This window comes from Pipistrellus hanaki, assembly GCF_964339955.1.
Source record: "Pipistrellus hanaki genome assembly, chromosome: 1".
NCBI classification, from domain to species: domain Eukaryota; kingdom Metazoa; phylum Chordata; class Mammalia; order Chiroptera; family Vespertilionidae; genus Pipistrellus; species Pipistrellus hanaki.
In genome coordinates, this window is record NC_140503.1 from 7,688,699 (window position 1) to 7,706,821 (window position 18,123).

Consider the following 18,123-nt stretch of genomic DNA (forward strand, 5'->3'; position numbering starts at 1 on the left):
AACTAGATCACCCACTTACACCATACACAAAAATAAACTCAAAATGGATACAGGACTTAAACATAAGACGGGAAACCATAAAAATACTAGAGGCATCCACAGGCAGCAAAACCTAAGACATATGTTGAAAGAACTTCTTCACTGATACTGCCCCTAGGGCAATAGAAGCTAAAGAGGAAATAAACAAATGGGACTACATCAAAATCAAAAGCTTTTTTACAGCAAAAGAAACCATCAACAAAACAACAAGAAAGCCCACTGTATGGGAGAACATATTTGCAAATGTTATCACTGATAAAGGTTTAATCTCCAATACCTACAGACAGCTTATACAACTTAATAAAAGGAAGATAAATGATCCAATTAAAAAATGGGCAATGGACCTAAATAGAATCTTCTCAAAAGAAGACACAATGAAGGCTAAGAGCACATGAAAACATGCTCAAAGTCACTAATTGTCCGAGCGATGCAAATCAAAACGACAATGCGGTACCATCTCACACCTGTCAGAATGGCTACCATCAACAAATCAGCAAATGACAAGTGCTGGCGAGGATGCGGAGAAAAAGGAACCCTCGTGCACTGCTGGTGGAAATGCAGACTGGTGCAACCACTGTGGAGAACAGTATGGAGTTTCCTCAGAAAACTAAAAATGGAACTCCCATTTGACCCAGTAATCCCGCTCCTAGGAATATATCCTAAGAAACTAGAAACACAAATCAAAAAGGATATATGCACCCCTATGTTCATAGCAGCACAATCTACCATAGCTAGGATTTGGAAATAGCCTAGGTGCCTGTTAGCAGATGATGGGATCAGAGAAAAAGTAAATTTCTTACCAACTGTCTAAGTGGAGGAGGAGGAAACAATAGTGGATTCCTTCGAGTCACAGGCTCCGGTTCACAAGAAGTGAGTTGATTTAATGGCAGTAACTTAAGCCCAGAACAGAGAACTTGCTCTTTCACGAGTGGGAAAGCTGTGGCCACATAGAGCAGGGACCCGTTTGTTGGCCCGCACCTTCCCCTCTATGGTAGGTCCAGAGCAGGGTCTGTGTGAATTCACTGCAAATTGTGTTCTACCTCCTCTACCCCACATACAAACATCATGTTGCTAGCGAAGAGCTCCATCCTTCTGAACCCCAAATTAACAGCCACGTGCTGGGCTGGAGGGACAGCGAGGGTTGGCAGTGTCCTGAACCTCTATTTCTAATAGGAGAAAGTGCTGGATGCGAGCTAGAGCCATCGTCAAATTCTTCAAACGCAAAAATAGTGATTTGAGAAAACCAGCAAAGCTGACCCCCGACTGTCCTGCCCAGTCCTTGGAGGAAAGGTAGGAGGCTGACTTGGGTGCAGGTGGGAAGAGAAGGGGAGGACCTCAGGTCTCCTTCCTGGACAGGGCAGCACCAACCACATGGCATGCTGGGTGTGCACACGTGTGAGGAGCCTGAAAGGGGTGTGCTCCCTCCTTAGATATGTGAACAACCAGATAGAAAATATAAGCTCACGTCAGTGTTGGGGCAGTCTCGTCCCAGAACAATTTAGTTCCTTCAGCATGAGACCTTCCCCCATCACACACAGGTGGTGGGTCCTGGAATGTCCATAGCAGATCTCCATACAGTTCCCACAGAGAGAGCTCAAGAGGGTATGATTTGGGGTTTCTTGTATCTTCCAGGCCTAGGATAAGCCTCTCCTGCGGGGGAGATCCCAGACAAGGGAGTTACCTTGTCTTTAGCAAGGCCTTGGGGGCTCTGATCTTTCTGTCCCTCTGAATAGCAGGTGGGGTTCTCTTCTCCCACCTTCCTGGCCTTGAGTCCTCCCACCAGGGGGCGCTGTGCCTGGTCATTCAGGGCTGTGGATGGGAGTGAGCCAGAGGTTCCACAATGGACTTCTAGTTGCATGATCTGCATGTGTTTCATGCGATCTGAGAGGTGTCAGTTAGAAGCTGCACAATTATGTGCCCATAAAAAGAATTGGTGGTGGTAGTGATGGTTTTATTAGAATTGCTGCCTAGCCAATAGTGACTGTGAGAGATCCTTGAAGCTGCATCCTGATTTCAGAGATGTGAGGTTTGGGGGTAAAAATGTGCATCTTATAATCAATTAAACAAAGCCCTTGTCTTAAATGTGGCTTTCTTTTTAAATTAACTTTTAAATATATATTTTATTAACAGAGAGAAAGGGAGAGAGATAGATAGCTAGAAATGTCAACGAGAGAGAAACATCGACCAGCTGCCTCTTGCACTCCCCCTACCAGGGATGTGCCCGCAACCAAGATACATGCCCTTGACCGGAATCGAACCTGGGACCTTTCAGTCCGCAGACTGACGCTGTACCACTGAGCCAAACCGGCTTCGGCTAAATTAACTTTTAATTAAGTATCATTGTGAAGATTATTTACTTGTAAACCTGTCAAACATACCTCCTGAGAAAGCTAAATGTTAGGAAGGACACTAGGGCTTTCTGAGGACCAGGGCCGTGCCTGAGACTCATATGCTCTCAGAGGCTGGCGTCACAGCACCTGACAGGACCCAGGGCCTCTGACAAGCCGCCTTCGGAGTGTGACGTGTGCACAAGCCTCTCCGGGTGGCATTCACCACTTCAAGTCCTGGTGTGTCACTCAGGATGCAAAGGTGAAGTGTGCACACGCATGCCCCCTGTGTGGGGACTGATGCTTGCATTCCCAGTCTGTACAGCAGGTGAATGCTCTCGTGCAGGTAGATGATCATGAAGCTTACTAACATTTGGTTTATCTAGAGGGGTTGTGTTGCCTCAGGATTTCATACTGGCTCCTTAAATGTTGTGACATTTATCACCTCAACTTGTATTACACTGACTTAATGAACGTAATCAGCCTAATTGAGTTAGCAAACCTTTCAGAGAAAGAAAAGCTTGACTGATCCAAACTGTCGTTGGGCTCCATGAATGAGCAGGTCAGTGTAAATATTAGTAACGGCAGCCGTGCAGTGGTGCTTCCTGGGCTCAGCACCTTTAGATAGTGAACCTGCTTTGTCTACCGCCTTTAGGTCTAACTGCCGGGGAGGTAGGCACGACTCCTACCCCCTTTCCAGAGCTGGGAAAGTGAGGTTTGACAGGGGTAAGCACTGGCCCAGAGAATAAGTGGTGGAGCTGGGATCCGAACCCAGGTCTGACGGATTACGGGGCTTGAACTTAAACCCCTGTGAGCACTGCCTGCACTTCAAGCTGCTTTGGTCCCTGAAGATGCTGAACCAGCCTGGGCCTCTGCATTGAGTAGTCAGTCCTTATCCTGTGCTGTGAGCTTTGTCCAGCAGGTGGCTCTGTGGGGAAAGAAGTAACCCAGGTTCCTCTATGGACTTGAACTCTCAATCAGAAATCATTGGGTACATCAGTTATGTTCATGTACATGTACATGACATGCTCAGAAAGTTAGACCAATTATCTGCTCTGATAAGACTAATTTAAAGGCCATGAAGGGCAGGTTTAAGCAGAGGATGTGTAGGGATCTAAACAGGAATATTTTTTCAAAATATATTTTTTATTGATTTCAGAGATGAAGGAAGAGGGAGAGAGAGAGAGAGAGAAACATCAATAATGAGAAAGAACTATTGATTGGCTGCCTCCTGCACTCCCCTACTGGGGTTTGAGCTGTATCGTGGGCATATGCCCTTGGCCAAAATCAAACCTGGGACCCTTTAGTCACAGGCCTACGCTCTGTCCATGGAGGGAAACCAGCTAGGGATAAACAGGAATAATTCTTTATGTTTAGGGTGTTCTGGCATCAAAAAGAGGTAGAGCCCTATTTGCTTTGGCAGAGGTACTAATTTTCATTATTTTCAAGCTTATTCTCTATAAGAGGTTATGTTAGATGTATAAGAATTATTAGTGAGCCCTGGCTGGTTTTGGCTCAGTGGTTAGAGTGCCGGCCCACGGAATGAAGGGGCACAGGTTTGATTCCTGCTCAAGGTCAAGTACCTGAGTTGCAGGTTGATCCCAGGCCCCAGTTGGGATTCATGGGAGAAGCAACCAGTGGATGTGTCTCTCTCACATGGACCTCTCTCTCTCTTTCTGTCTTTTTCTCTTTCTCTCATTCCCTCCTCCTGCCCCTTCCACATTCTCTAAAGATCAATGGAAAAAATACCCTCCAGTGAGGATTTAAGAAAAATTACTAGTAAATAGTGGAGGTAGACAATTTTACTACAGAAACATATCATTAAGCGTTCCAAGCTCTTGGAACAGGAGCAGGAGTTAGTTGTGTGTGAGCCAAGGTGTCAGGGAGCCTGTCATTAAAATGGATGAGGAAGCCCAGCTGGTGTGGCTCAGTTGGCTGAGCATCATCCCATGAACTGGGAGGTCATGGTTCGATTCCTGGTCAGGGCACGTGCCTCGGTTGTGGCTCAAACCAGAGGCAGCCAATCCATGATAGAAACATCATTGATTTTTCTTTTTCTCTCTCCCTTTCCCTGCCTCTCTCTGAAATAAATGAAAACATATTTTTTAAAAAGGATGAGAGAGAAAAGCCAAGTCATAAGTTAACAAATATCTTATTTAATAATCTAACACATTGAAATTGAAAAATGGTCTAACACATTAGCTCCTAGAGCAATATAGACCTCTCCTCACATGCCAAGTAAAGCGTTGGCAAAAGGGTGCCACTGAATTGCCTAAACGGTGGTGGAGCCTAATTGATTCACCGAGTCCTGATTCTGGTTGAGTCGAGGGTACTGTTTCCATCTCTCCTGGGCTGGGCAGGACTCTGATTCCCAAGTACCTTTAGCCACTGTAGTGTCATTTGTTATTATTCAGTTCATTTATTGGCTGTTTTGTGTTGTTTTCTTTTTTCCTTCTCTTGGTTATCTGGGGATAACCCTTTAGCTGCTCCACCCAAAAAGAACAAAAAGAAGAAAAAGGACAAGTCACCAGCGCCCGCCCGGCTTTGCTGAAGCGCCTTCAGTTCTGGTCATCCTTGGACACCCCACCCCCTTCCAAATGGGCTCTCCCTCTTTCGAACACTAGATATCCCGTTCCCTTTACCAGTTCCTCACCAAATACCCTCCCTCACTTATCAAACAAAACAAACAAACAAAAATAAAAAAAATAAAAAAAACAACCCATAAAAGACCACCAGTGACCTGTAATGAAAAGGCAAAGGACCCATAGTGGCCCCCTCCTCCCAACACCAAAGCAGCTCCCGAGCCTTCAAACTACCAACGTGCCCTCAGGGACAACGGCTCGGCCTGCGGAGCCTGGAGCGGCTGTAGGAGAGGAACGAGGTTCCCGGGCTGCTTCCATTTGTCTGTTAGTGACAACGCTGCGCCAGCCCTAAGGGTCACACACCACATGTGGGACTCCGTCTGATCCTGCAGCCACTGCTGTCTTTGGAACAAATCCACCGCGGCCTGGGGACGCTCACAATGCAAACACTTCCCAGAGGCAGACACTATGTGAGCGGGCCCCTTAGAACACGTGTTAGCTACACCACCTCCATTAAAGCGTGCGTGTGCGAGTGAGCGGATACACACATGCACGCCCTCTCTAAGGGCTGGGCCCTCGTGGTCCGGAAACTCGACTCCCTTTCCCAGAAGCCTGGTGGTCCCAGGGGAAGCCCAGACCAGCCAGACTACAAAGACCTTGAGTCCTGGGTGGACCCTGGAGTCAGGCTCACTGTTTACCCAGAGGGTGGCCAAGCCCGGCCGGGCCCCACGTCCTGCAGGCCAGGGTGGGCTTCCAGGCAGGTGGCCTCAGGCTTTGCCTCTGTCCAGCCGGCTCCTGGGGCCACACGGGGACCTGCCTCCCCTGCTCACTTTTCTATAAACACTAGGTCTGCCCGGCCTGGTGACAGGGCAGAGAGAAGCCCTGCCCGCCCCTCCCAGCAAGTGGCCACAGTGTGCAGAGGGGAGCGTGTACGAGAGGCAGGGGCAGCCTGATTTGGAAAGTGGCTGCAGCTCCCCAGTGTCCCCATGGAGATGAGACTCTGATTTACTGTTTCTGAGGGACTTCCTGGGGTAGAAACCACATTTAATATACTACATTCAGGTGTACCCCCTCATGAAATATATGTGCTTTGAGGTGTCCCCCAAATATATATACTACAGGGTATCCCCCCAAATGTAAGCACACTTTAACGCTGATAACTCAATTTTCACTCCATTTCAGGGTTAGCGGATTTGACGTAATGGGTGAAGCCAGGTAAGCTTTGAGCAGAGAAGATGTATCCTCTGGACTGTCTTTTGGGGACACATAAGGATGAGGTGTCTGGGTCACAGTGCAGGCGTGGCGGCCACTGTGGACAGAGGAGGCGCACAAACAGAACGCAGCGGATCTCGGTGTTTGCGGTTCCATTGCTTCCTCAGCAGCAGCGCCAGGACTGAGGCGAGCGATGGAGGCGCAAACAACAAAAATCGTCCCTTCGGTTTGGGGTGTATGTACTCTCCACAGCTGCCCTGCACTCCTCAATCGTTGTCGGTCGTGTACCGTACCTTTATCTTTTATGGATCCCCATAGAAAGCCGAGTGAGGAGATGTTCTTCACTCAAAGCCTAGACTATCTTCAGCCATTTCTTCAAATCAGTGAGACTTAAAAAGGGGTGGAAATTCAGTGAGTTGTCAGCTGTTAAAGTGTGTGCACATTTTTTTTGGAACACTGCATTCTGTTCCATTGGGAGTCATTCTCTTCCACCAGAGTCACACTTGAGTGTATATATATATTTTTGGGGGGACACCCTATATTTATGTTCAAAAGACAGTCATTCTCTTCCTTCGGGGTTAATATTATTTCTTTTCAAGGTGAGCACATTTTTTGGACCACCCTATGTTCACATTCCATAGGGAGTCATCCATGTTTGTCGGGAGTGTGACCTCTGTGTACCTGACTTGGGGGACACTCCATGTTCATGTTCTATAGGGAGTCTCATCTGCTGCTGTGTGTTTGGCCGGTTCCTGACACACTTTGTATCCTCTTGCTACTAAACTGCTCATCGCAGGATGTACTACACTTGGAGATTGGGGTTTTATAAAGATTTTCTCCGTTTGAGCTAAAGTACTGAGAAATGTTAACATGGTCAGTTGTCAAAGTACTGTGGGTTGTCTGTTCAGTAGCCATCGATTCTGGAACACAAGGACGGGTTTGTAATAAAATGAGATGTAGAATTGAGTCCTAGTTTTCCTCACTGCTTGTCACTGGCGGTGTTTTGGGGTGTAGGGTCTCCGGGCTCCCTCCATCAGCCCCCCAGTCCCCCAGCCCCCAGAATCCACCAGCTCCCTTTGCCAGAGGTCAGAGCATGGGAAGCGAGGCTCCCTGTTTACCAGGCAACAGCGTTTATTTTAAGCTCCTGTCAGTTGAATCCCATTTGAATTTGGGATTTATCTCACAACAGGCTGCCTCCCCTGCGCCTTTGGCTTTTGCAGGATCTGACACTGGCCAGTCGCCCCTCGGAGCTCTCAGCCTCTGTCCCCTGACTCTCTCCCGGCTGGGACAGTCCTTCCGGGCTCACACTTGCCATTCACTCTCTCACTCACTCATTCCCTCCACAAACACTCAGTGACCGCTCCTGTGTGCTCACTCCGGGGTTCCACCACGGAGGCAGCGCCCTCCAGGCCCCTCTGCAGGGCTGACCACCTGCTCCCCTAGCACTGACCACTCCTGAGCTTCAGGCCTGAGGTCTGCTGCCTTAGACCTTCTGCCCGGGCTGCAGGCTTCCTCCACTCCTGGCTCCTCTGGGCTCCCTACTTATCCAGGCACATCAGCTGTCAATCACAGAAGCCCAAAGCCTGTGGTGCAGGCGGGACCCCTCCTCTCTTCACTTCCCACAGGCGGTAGCTCCCCTGAACCTGGGAATGGGTCTGGGATCTGTCCGCCCATCTCAGCTGACTGTTCTCATCCCACGTCCCCCCGACACCCCTGTCCCTGGGTCGTGGCAGGAGCTTGTCAACTGGTCTGCCTGCCTTCCGTGACTCCTCAGCCCCATGGCGCCTCTCAGCATTCACCCTGGTGACCTTCCTTTTTGAACCTCCCCTCCCTCAGCCTCCACACTAGCTACACATTTCTTTGTGGTCTAGCTTCTCCGTGGGTCACTTCAGGGTGCACCCAACCCTCTATCATCCCCCCCCGCCCCCCCAGCTCCAGACAAGCTCGTACACACCCACAGCTTTCACTGCAATCTTCCCAGAAGGCTCCACGCACCTGCAGCCCCAGCCTCTCCTGGGAACCTCCAGACCTGTTTCCAGCGTGGATGTCCCAAGTCACCTCTCACTCAAAATGCCCAGCACACGGCTCACCATCCTCCCCACCAAAGCTTCTGTGCGCCTCCTCTCTCACCTGTCCCTTCAGCCAGACCGTGTTGGGCATCCCCCTCTCTTCTCCATGTCCTGTCCATCATTCCCTCAGCTGCTTCCCACTCTGATGTCTCACTCACATACCCAGCCAACCCCAGGTGGGGGCCCTCCTGGGCAGCACCATGGGTTCCTGTTGCTGAGGGGGCATCCCAAACCTTGCCCCGCGAGCTCCAGGGCCCCACCTCTACCCTGGCCTGGGCGCTGTGCGATGTGGGGGGAGGGAACCTCCAAGTGCCCGCTGAGGGCTGAGGGCTGCCTGCAGAGAGGGTGGGGTCACCTGTGGCACCAGAGGGGCTCTCCCTGGGAGAACAGCAAAGTGAGAGCATTAGAGAACATCCGACAAACCTTGGGAAGGAAGCATCAGCCAAATACCAACCAGCCAGAGTAAGAATATTTACATGTATGCACACACATACACATGTATGTATACATGTATGTACACAGCCCATCAATTCCCTTAGAAAGCTGTCATTGATTTTGCTTAACAGGTGTATTTAGAGCTTGCCCTTGACTGACAGATGACTGTGGTTCCAATGTGAATGTTGGATGATATTTTATGTTGGCAAGTAAAAGAAGCTGAAGGTGTGTGTGTGAGAACCTCACTCAATTAGGCAGTCCTTTTCTGAGTGGCAGCCCAATTCCCTCAATTTCTCATAATGTATTTGTATTGTAATGTCTACACACCTTGTTTTTAAAAAAAACAGAAATACAATGTACATATCACAATATTCACCCAAGACATACTTTTAAGTTTAATCTTTTAACTTTTTCTCCATCCCTCTTGTATCTAGAGAGAGTAGACACTAAAGAAAACAAATCAAGCCCTGGTTTGGTAAGACTTGCCAATTTCCTTGGTGTAAATATTTTCACTACAGCTGATTTCAAGCTGCCAACCTGGATCCCTCACCACCAAGATGGGAATAGACATGCGGTGCCACCTGTTCTACAATATCACCTCCTTGCAGGCACAGCAGGTATGAATAACCCAAGAGCATAGGTAACAGGAAAACAATTACAAGTGGCACGTTGGCGGTATTTATTAAGTTTATTTTTAAATGTGTTTTACTGATTGTAGAAAGAGGAATGGGGAAAGAGATCAATGTGAGAGAGAAATTGGTCGGTTGCCTTCAGAACCAAACCCACACCCTGGGTTTGTGCCCTGACTGAGAGTGGAACTGGTGACCTTTTGGTACACAGGACAATGCCCAACCCACTGAGCAACACCGACCAGGGTATTGCCTTTGTTTTTAACATGAATTATTTAATCACGGGTTCACATAAGTTTATTGATAGTCACGGCTGTGTTTAAAACCTGGCGTGTGAAGTTCCTGGAAACACTGACCAGTTGGCTTTCACAAGCCAGCACAGGCTGGCTTCAGCACAGCAAGGGGGCACTGCCTTGTAGGGTGCTGAAATGAAGGGGCCTGTGTGGGTTAGAGTGAGCCCTCTGCCAGCGCATACATTGGACCCAAGGTAGGCGCTGCTCAGGACCATGGTCAGAAAGATGGAAGTAGAGATGGGGCACTCAGACACAAACTGTCCAAGGTCTGGAGAGGTCATGTGATGGGCTTGGGGTCATGCAAGTCAGTGCCAGGCCCAGGCCCTGCTGTGCAATAGAGCCGCCACCAGGCCACCTGCAGCAACTCCACCCCCATTGGCAATGGCAGCTGATGACATCAACTTGGCCTCCATCTTTAAGGAGGCGGGGATTCCAAGCTGGTGAAGCTCATGGCGCCCAGCACCAAGGGCGTAGCGCCAGGGCCAACACGTGGGGGAAGAAGCCTTTGAGCTTGGCCCCATGGAACAGGCCCCTTCAGATCTCCATGTCATCTTCCTGGGGCATGAACTTGGGGTCTGCTTTACTCTTGTGAGAGTCACAGAACAGGGACAGGGACCCAATACAAAGAAAGATTTTAGGTATGAATACAAGCTAGTGGACTGGATGAATTCTACTATAAAAATAGTTAAACCTATTTTTTTTTTTTTTTGGTCAGATTGGCAAAAACCATATTTTTTGGTGTGCCTCAGCATTTTAGTAACTCGTGTATGTGTACATAAGATGAAAAAGGCTGTTCTAGAGTCAGGATGGAGCCAGACCCTGAGTCCTGGGAGGGGAGAAGAGGGGGTGGATAATGCCTGAGGCTGCAGGGCTTGATAGCGAGTCAGTGGCTCAAACTGTGACCCCAGAGCCAGGTCATCCTACCACACTGGCTCTGGCTGAGATGTTCGAAGACACTTGGTCCAGGTCCCCATCTGAAGAGCAGCAAGCTGAGGCTCAGAGGGGAGACCTGACCTCAGGCTCACACGTGAGTGACAGTACTGACCTGGCTTCCAGGGGCAGAGGTATTGGTTCCGACAGAGTTCCTGCTAGCTCGCCCTGCCCTGCCCTGTCCACAAGGACGGAGCATGGCACCAGAGAACCTGAAAGCATCTCCTCTTTTTTTCTGTCCTTTTATTTTTTAAAATATATTTTATTAATTTTTTTACAGAGAGGAAGGGAGAGGGATGGAGAGTTAGAAACATCGATGAGAGAAGCATTGATCAGCTGCCTCCTGCACTCTCCCTACTGGGGAGGTGTCCCAGTCAAGGTACATGCTCTTGACTGGAATTGAACCTGGGACCCTTGAGTCCAAAGGCTGACGCTCTAGCCACTGAACCAAACCTGCCAGCGCTTCTTTTTCTTATCCTCATCCGAATTATTCTTGAAGGGACGCCACATCCAGGCCCCAATAGATGACCCAGTGGCACCCAGGAGGATTTTGGATGACAAGGAGAGTCCAGCTGCCCCTGGGGAAGAAGAGAGGGTGAAACCACAGGGGCACAGGGTGCCCTAGCAGCCCCTGGCAAGGGCGGAGATCAGAGATCCCAGGGAACCTCAGGCAGCCAGAGGCCCCAGCATCCCACTCCTGCTCCCTCCTACTTCCTAAAACCTTAGGATGTCTGCTCTGGGGAGCAGCTGCCCAAAGAGGAGGCATGAACTCTGGTGGTGAGTCCCCAAGTGACAGGGCAGACCTTGTGAGAAATGGCAGGCACCTCACCTTTCAGAAGAGGCTGGGGTCTAGAACTGGGAAATAGGGGTATTCCCAGGTTTTGTAGGGTTGCCTGAAAAAGCATACCTGCTGGACTGTACCCATGTACCCACCCCCTTCAAACCAAAACAGAAGATAGAAGAGGGGAGACAAAGGACCAGGGACTGAGGACCACATCACTGGAAGGAGAGAACAGGCCCTCCCTCAGGCTTAGGCTCTGGGCTGAATCCCATCCTGGCTCTGATCCTCCCCTTCATCCCTCCCTCCTCCTGCTCAGGACACCTACCTACTGACTGCAGAGTGGCCACTAGGCTGCCGGCAGCAACTCCGCCCCCATTGGCAATGGCAGCTGATGACATCATATTGGCAGCTATGGAGGAGGCAGCGATGCCTGAGCTGGTGAAGCCTATGGCGCCCAGCACCACGGGCACAGCACCCACGGCCACCACTGTGGGGGAAAAAGCATTTGAGGTTGACTCCCATGGGACAGGCTCCTTCAGGTCTCCCTGTCATCTTCCTGGGGCATGAACTTGGGTCTGCTGTGCCCTGGGAGAGTCACAGGGCAGGGGCTTGAACTTGGGGTCTGCTGTGCCCTGGGAGAGTCACAGGGCAGGGTCAGGCACCCAAACACAAGGGAAGGCTGTAGGTGTCACAGAAGTGAGTACACTGGGTCCCAGGACTCTGCAGGTCTCTGTGTTGCTGTGACACCTGGGAGGCTCATAGCCGTCCTGGCCCGAGCTGCCCTTGTGGAAATCAGTTGACACAAGCAGTGGCCTTCAAGCTTCCCCTTTGGTAGGAAAACGTGCCCCCCTCCCCGCAAGCACAGAGTCAGCAGAAGATGACATTCCTGCTGCTCTTCTGCAGAGGTGATGGGGTGGGGGCTCCTGCCCTCTGCCCCTCAGGGCCTGAGACAGTGTGTGTGGGGGTGCCTCCCTCATCTTACATCTCCAGAGCAGTGCAGTCACAGAACATTCAACAAAGAAAATGTTATGGCAGAAACTGGTTTGTCTCAGTGGATAGAGTGTTGGCCTGTGGACTGAAAGGTCCCAGGTTCGATTCCCGTCAAGGGCATGTACCTTGGTTGCGGGCACATCCCCAGTAGCGGGTGTGCAGGGGGCAACTGATCAATGATTCTCTCTCATCGATGTTTCTAACTCTCTATCCCTCTCTCTTCTTCTCTGTAAAAAATCAATAAAATATATTAAAAAAATAAAATATATTTTAAAAAAAGAAAAGAAAATGTTTTGTACCTGCTCCATCCAATACTGTAGTCACAAGGCTTTTGAGCATCGAGGTTTGGCTAGTGTGACAGAAACGTTTCATTTGAATTCTGGTCCCTGTATTGGAGGACCCTGCTCAAGAGCACAGCTAACCCCTCGGCTCATTGGAGGACCTGCCAGGGTGCCCAGAACAGCTCCTGGGAACCAGACACAGCTCCGCTCCCACATTCCCCACAGCCCTGGCCTCAGGCAGATGGAAGGGCCACAAGTTTACACCGGCAGAAGCTGAGCTGGGACTGGGGTGTGTTCATGGCTTTGCTTTAGTTCCTGTGCTCTAAGGTTCACCTCTGCTACTCCACCTCTGTCCCCTGCCCACTCCCCCTGTCCCACCGCATCCTGGGGCTCCAGGCAATCCTGGGCTGGTTCATAGGAGGTTGCTCCCAGAAGCCCAGGGCCAGATGGGGGCTTGACCTCCTTCCCAGAGAGACTCACCTCCTCCGAGCACGGCTAGACCAACCATGCCTGGACACAAAGAGAATGCATGTGAGTGTGACACGCTGGCCTCCCCGCCTTCCCGCTGCCGCCCACAGTGGGGAGGGGGCTCTGGAGCCGGGATCAGAGGAGAGAGCAGCTCCCGCCTGAGGTCGGAGTTACTGAGCATGTGGACGGGGTGTGCCCACAGCTCTGAGGCGCTCCAGACAGGGACGGGCAACAGCTTGAAAAGACTCGACCTGCTCTTGAAGGGGATACAATATAACCCCCATCGCTGCCCCTCATTCATCCCATGTCCTCCGTGCCCTCCTCACCGATGCGGATTCCATATCAGCCCATCACATGTGCCCCTTGCAGACCATTGACTCTCTCCCCTCCTCTTCCTCTCTTGTGCTGCACCCCACCAAGTGTCCTGCCCTCTTCACTCCCCCCACTCTGAGAACACCCAGAATTTACAACTTCTCCCCAATCTTCAAACGTGCACCTCCACCCTCCTGGTTCTCTACTTCCTATTTAACTCAGAAAAGGAAGGCAACCAGGAGAGACAAACTGGGGTGATGCAGCCAGCATTTCTGGCAGCCACCAGAAGCGAGAAGAGGCATGGGACAGGTCCTCCCTGGAGCCTTCAGAAGAAGCATGGCCGCAGGGGCACCTTGATTTGGGACTGCCAATCCCCAGAACTGTAGGACAGTACATTTCTGTTGTTTAAAGCCACTCAGTGTGTTTAGGATTGGCTAGGAGCATTTCCTCACCTGGCCTTCAGGAGCCGTCCTTTCTCACTTCTCTTCCTACCACACCTGCCTCTGCTCAGTCTACTCCCCTCTCCCTGATCTCTGACGGTGGCATGTCCAGGGCTCAGTCCTCAGACCCCTCCTCTGCTTTAGCTCCACCCCTTAGGTGCCTCACCCAGTCCATGATTTTCAGGACACCTGCATTCTGATGACACACAAATTGGTAAGTTCAGCCCAGACCTACTCCCACAGCCCTCACGATTGGGATTACATAGTTCCCTTATAGAAGAGGCCCCAGAGAGCCCCCTTCATTCCTTCCTCCATGTGAATTTACACCTAAAAGTGGTTGTCTAGGAAGCGGGCTCTCACCAAACTTATCTGCCAGGGCCTTCATCTTGGCTGTTCCACCCTTCAGAACTGTGAGAACTAAGCTGTGTTGTTGATGAGCCCGCAGTCTAGGGCATTTTTGTTATAGCAGCCTTAAGCGACTATGACAGCACACAATCAACGGAGTGGAAAGACAATCTACAGAATGGGAGGAAATATTTCCAAACCATATATCTGATGAGTTAATATTCAGAATATATAATGAATTCCCATGAAAACAAACTACACAAATAACCCAATTTAAAAAAAAAAAAAACCAGGCAAAGCTGAAGCCAGTTTGGCTCAGTGGTAGAGCGTCGGTCTGCGGACTGAAAGGTCCCAGGTTCAATTCTGGTCAAGGGCCTGTACTTTGGTTGTGGGCACAACCCCGGTGGGGGGTGTGCAAGAGGCAGCTGGTCGATGTTTCTCTGTCATTGACGTTTCTAGCTCTCTCTCTCTCTCCCTTCCTCTCTTTAAAAAATCAATAAAATATATTAAAAAAAATAAATAAAAACAGGCAAAGAGTCCAGCAGGGTGGCTCAGCTGGTTGAGTGTCCTCTTGTACACCAACCTGCGGGTTTGATTCTGGGTCAGGGCATGCACCTAGATTTTGGGTTTGATCCCCACTTGGGCACGCATGAGAGGCCTTTAGGAAGTGGCTATAGGATTAAGCCTCAGATTGATCTGTTGCAAAGTCACAAACAAGTCCCAGTTTAGAGGGCAGAGCTCTCCTAGCATAATTAAGCTTGATCTTATAGCCTCCCTAGATCCTTCCCAGGTAGCTAACCGGAACACTGTAACTATGTTGACCACTTGCTTGTTTTTCTCTGACTATAAATTAAAGCCTCAGCTTGCCGGCTGGATCTTTTCTGTGTCCTCATCCATGCATGGGAGATCCACGGAGCCCCAGCTATGTTCTCTTTGTCTTTTCTTTAATCCTTCCCCCAGCTCCTCGGGTTCAACCTTGACCGCGCTGACACGACACAGAGGCCACCAATCGCTGTTTCCCTCACCTATGGAGAACAGTATGGAGGCTCCTCAAACAACTAAATTAGAGTTCCATATGATCAGCAGTCCCACCTCTGGGTATTTGCCTAAGGATCTGAACACGGGGTCTAGAAGAGATACCTGCACCCTGTGTTCATAGCAGCGTATTCACAATAGCCACGAGGTGAAAGCAATCCAAACATCCAAAGGTTGATGAACGGATAAACAAAATTCTGGCACATGGTTGAACCTTGGGACATTATGCTAAGGGAAACAAGTGAATCACAAAAGGACAAATACCGTATGATTCCACTGTGGGCGAATGAGAGGGATTCTATGGAAAGGAACTTCCCACGGTGATCTGATCACACATTCCTAACCCGGCAGGTCATGGTGGAGAGTGGCTTCCCGGGTCTATGACTTCTTTAGTGAAAGGTTTTATGCCAGTCCTGTCCAGTGTTGTGGTGCCTCTAAGTTAACAAGCCTTTGAAATACCCGACTATCTGTAGAAGGGGTTTTAATCCTCAAGAGAACACATAATCCTGTTAACTTTCCTTAGCCCAATCCCCATCTGGCTTCCTTCAATATTCCTTTGTCTCTTCCCTCTCTCCCCCCTTCATTTCAAATGCACAAAAGAGCCTGCAAAACTGTTACACTCAGGAACATTTGAGATCTTGTGTCAGTTTGGCTCAAATAAATTCTTATAGGAATTCTCTACATATTTAGACATTTCTTACATCACCACCACTCAGATGAAATCCCTCAGACCAAATTCCATGTTACGTGGATCTTGCCACAATTTAAAACACACACAGAGTGGACCTTGTGCTGCCCTGTCCCTGGGCTGGCCCCAGCTCAGTGGTGAGCCTTCTCTGCAAGGATGTGTTCTGGCAGGAAAGGATTGACCAGGCTGTGGTGTGTCAACGGGGAGGAGCACACAGGAGAAATGAAACTTACCCAGGCGTTGGTGTGGGGGACCAATAAGTCCGCTGGCAGTGGACTTAAACTGGCAAAGAGCCAGTGCCAAGCTGACTAGAAGCTGAGCAGCAGACCTTTGTGATGAGCTAATGACAAAATCCTACCCTGGCACTTAGAAACAAACGGAGCAAGGTTTTCAGAGGGCAGGTATCTGGCCTGGGGTCAGGCAACAGGTCAGTCCCAGAGCCAGGACCTGGAAGGCAGTCCCTCTGACTCTAGAGCACCACTGGCTTCATTGCCCCTTCTCTGGTGATCTGGGTGTAGTAGAGCTTCCCACCAGGGACGTGTGCCTCAGTGCTCACAGCTGAGAAAGCTGAGCTGAGCAGTGATGGTGGGGTGAGGCCTCAGTGCCCTGGGACCAGTTACCTGCAGTGCTAGCGTAATTGCTTTTTTTGTCTTTGGGCTGCTCTTTGGAATAACCCCATGGCCACATTGGGGGTCCTGATGGGGGTCCTGGTCGTGGCACCCCAGGAGTAGATCCAACAGAGGATGGCTGGGAGGGTTCTTCCTCCTATGGAAGAGAAGCAGAAAAAGAGCAAACAGAAGGCGGCAGATGTAGGACCAAAGGCTGCTGCCCTAGGCCCCCGAGGAGGGCTTGAGGCCCATAGACAGCACACAGATCCTCCACCATTTCCCAACAACTCTGATTGGGAGGGGTCGTCTGTGGCAGCTGTGCTGACAGGTGATGGGAATCCTTGGAGATGAGCCCAAGGAGGAGCCAGTGGGAGACCTGCCTGGCAACTGAGAACTGGCAGGTCCCTCACTTCACAGAGGGACAGGCTGGGGCCCAGGAGGGAAAAGACTTGCTCACACCCCCTCTGCTCTGAGCCCTGGGTCACCTCACCCTCCAAAGTCCTCTCTAGGGCTCTCATCATCCGACTGAGACTCCTGAAGGAGGGCGTCAGCTGTAAACCCTTCTCCGGCCTCGATGGCTTTATCTGACATCTTGGTTTAGTGTGGGGGACACAAGGTGGACAGCCTGTTGTCACACAGAAACAGAGTGTGAGATCCCAAGTGCTGTGCCTGACTTGTATTGATGGGGCTGTGGGTATGGGCACCTCTCTATTGCCCAGAGCCCTGCCCTCTGTCCTATAGCAGTCTATGGCCACTTCCAGCACCTCCCCCAAATCTGCACAGACCCCAGCTTTTTAAGGTAATGCCTTTGCCTGGCTCCCTGATCTCCAGGGTTCTATTCATCGTTGTCCACTAACCACTGCCCCCCTACCCAGTCGAATTCCTAGAGCTTGAGAGTAACCTGGATGGGAACAAGACAGGTTGCTCCCAAAGTTTCAGGGTAAATGTGGGCTCAAACCCCTTCCCAGCACAGTCACCTTTGAGCACAGTCACAGCAGCCCTGGATGGCAGCAAAGAGGGAAGCTGCGAGGAGAATCCTGTTGCTCCCTCCCCTTCCCCACTTCCCAGACCCTGCCTACCTTGGGAAGCAATTGCCTGAGAAGGCAGAGCTGGGGTGGAAGTCCTGTGAGTACTGAGGCTTTTGAGGACTCTCACAGGCTAAATAGAAATAGCTCCTTCCTGGAAGATTTACAACCTTATGTGACAAAGGAACCCGATGACTCATTCTCATTCTAGGCTTAGAGCCAGTTAGGCCTGACCTTTGCCTTGATTTGGGGAGTGTGGGCTGGTGCTCAGGATAATCTAACTCCAACACACCACAATGCCCCAGGCCTGATAAGCCGCTTCTCCAGTCACCTAGTGGTGGCTGCCTGGATTTGCAGGGCAACTGGAGAAAGTCTGTCTTAAGTCAGATGCAATGACCATATAAACTAAAGCAAATTTGGAACCTTTCCTGGAAGCAAGGGAGCCAATATAATCAATTTGCTAGTCTTTCACTGGTTGAGAATGCTGGTGAGCGGCCCCGACGCCTTGGTAGTTGTAGGATACTAAGTCAACCCAGGCTCTCCATTCTCACACTGCACAGGCGGCAGCGAATCAAATGGCGGCGTCTTCAACGGGGGCGGGACTTCCTGCCGCAGAGGTTCCCAAGTGCGTGAG

General features: G+C 50.4%; 2 protein-coding genes across 4 annotated transcripts in view; both read right to left on the minus strand.

Moving 5' to 3' along the window:
- OTUB2 (OTU deubiquitinase, ubiquitin aldehyde binding 2) overlaps positions 1-18,123 on the minus strand; it is a 132,858-nt gene that overhangs the window by 80,952 nt on the left and 33,783 nt on the right. The window lies entirely within an intron of this gene.
- LOC311617336 (interferon alpha-inducible protein 27-like protein 2A) lies at positions 10,758-18,035 on the minus strand. Of its 3 annotated transcripts, none has more exons than XM_084873780.1 (5): positions 17,544-18,035; positions 16,477-16,621; positions 13,049-13,078; positions 11,623-11,784; positions 10,758-11,094 (listed from the first exon to the last, which is right to left on the minus strand). In XM_084873780.1, the coding sequence occupies exons 2-5, from the start codon at positions 16,541-16,543 to the stop codon at positions 10,952-10,954; spliced, it is 402 nt and encodes a 133-aa protein (XP_084729906.1). In that variant the 5' UTR covers positions 16,544-16,621; positions 17,544-18,035; the 3' UTR covers positions 10,758-10,951. The 3 variants fall into 3 exon arrangements, with proteins under 3 accessions (XP_084729906.1, XP_084729907.1, XP_084729905.1); XM_084873781.1 differs by having other exon boundaries at positions 16,477-16,614; positions 17,535-18,035; XM_084873779.1 differs by lacking the exons at positions 16,477-16,621; positions 17,544-18,035 and having other exon boundaries at positions 13,049-14,567.

Bases quoted from the DNA above. Each gene is read 5' to 3' on its own strand.
- LOC311617336 (XM_084873779.1), bottom strand. From the start codon at position 13,337: ATGAATGAGGGGCAGCGATGGGGGTTATATTGTATCCCCTTCAAGAGC. The intron at 11,785-13,048 runs GTGAGTCTCTCT...TTTCCCCCACAG, and splicing joins TCTAGCCGTGCTCGGAGGAG to TGGTGGCCGTGGGTGCTGTG. The intron at 11,095-11,622 runs GTAGGTGTCCTG...CTTCTTCCCCAG, and splicing joins GGCCACTCTGCAGTCAGTAG to GGGCAGCTGGACTCTCCTTG.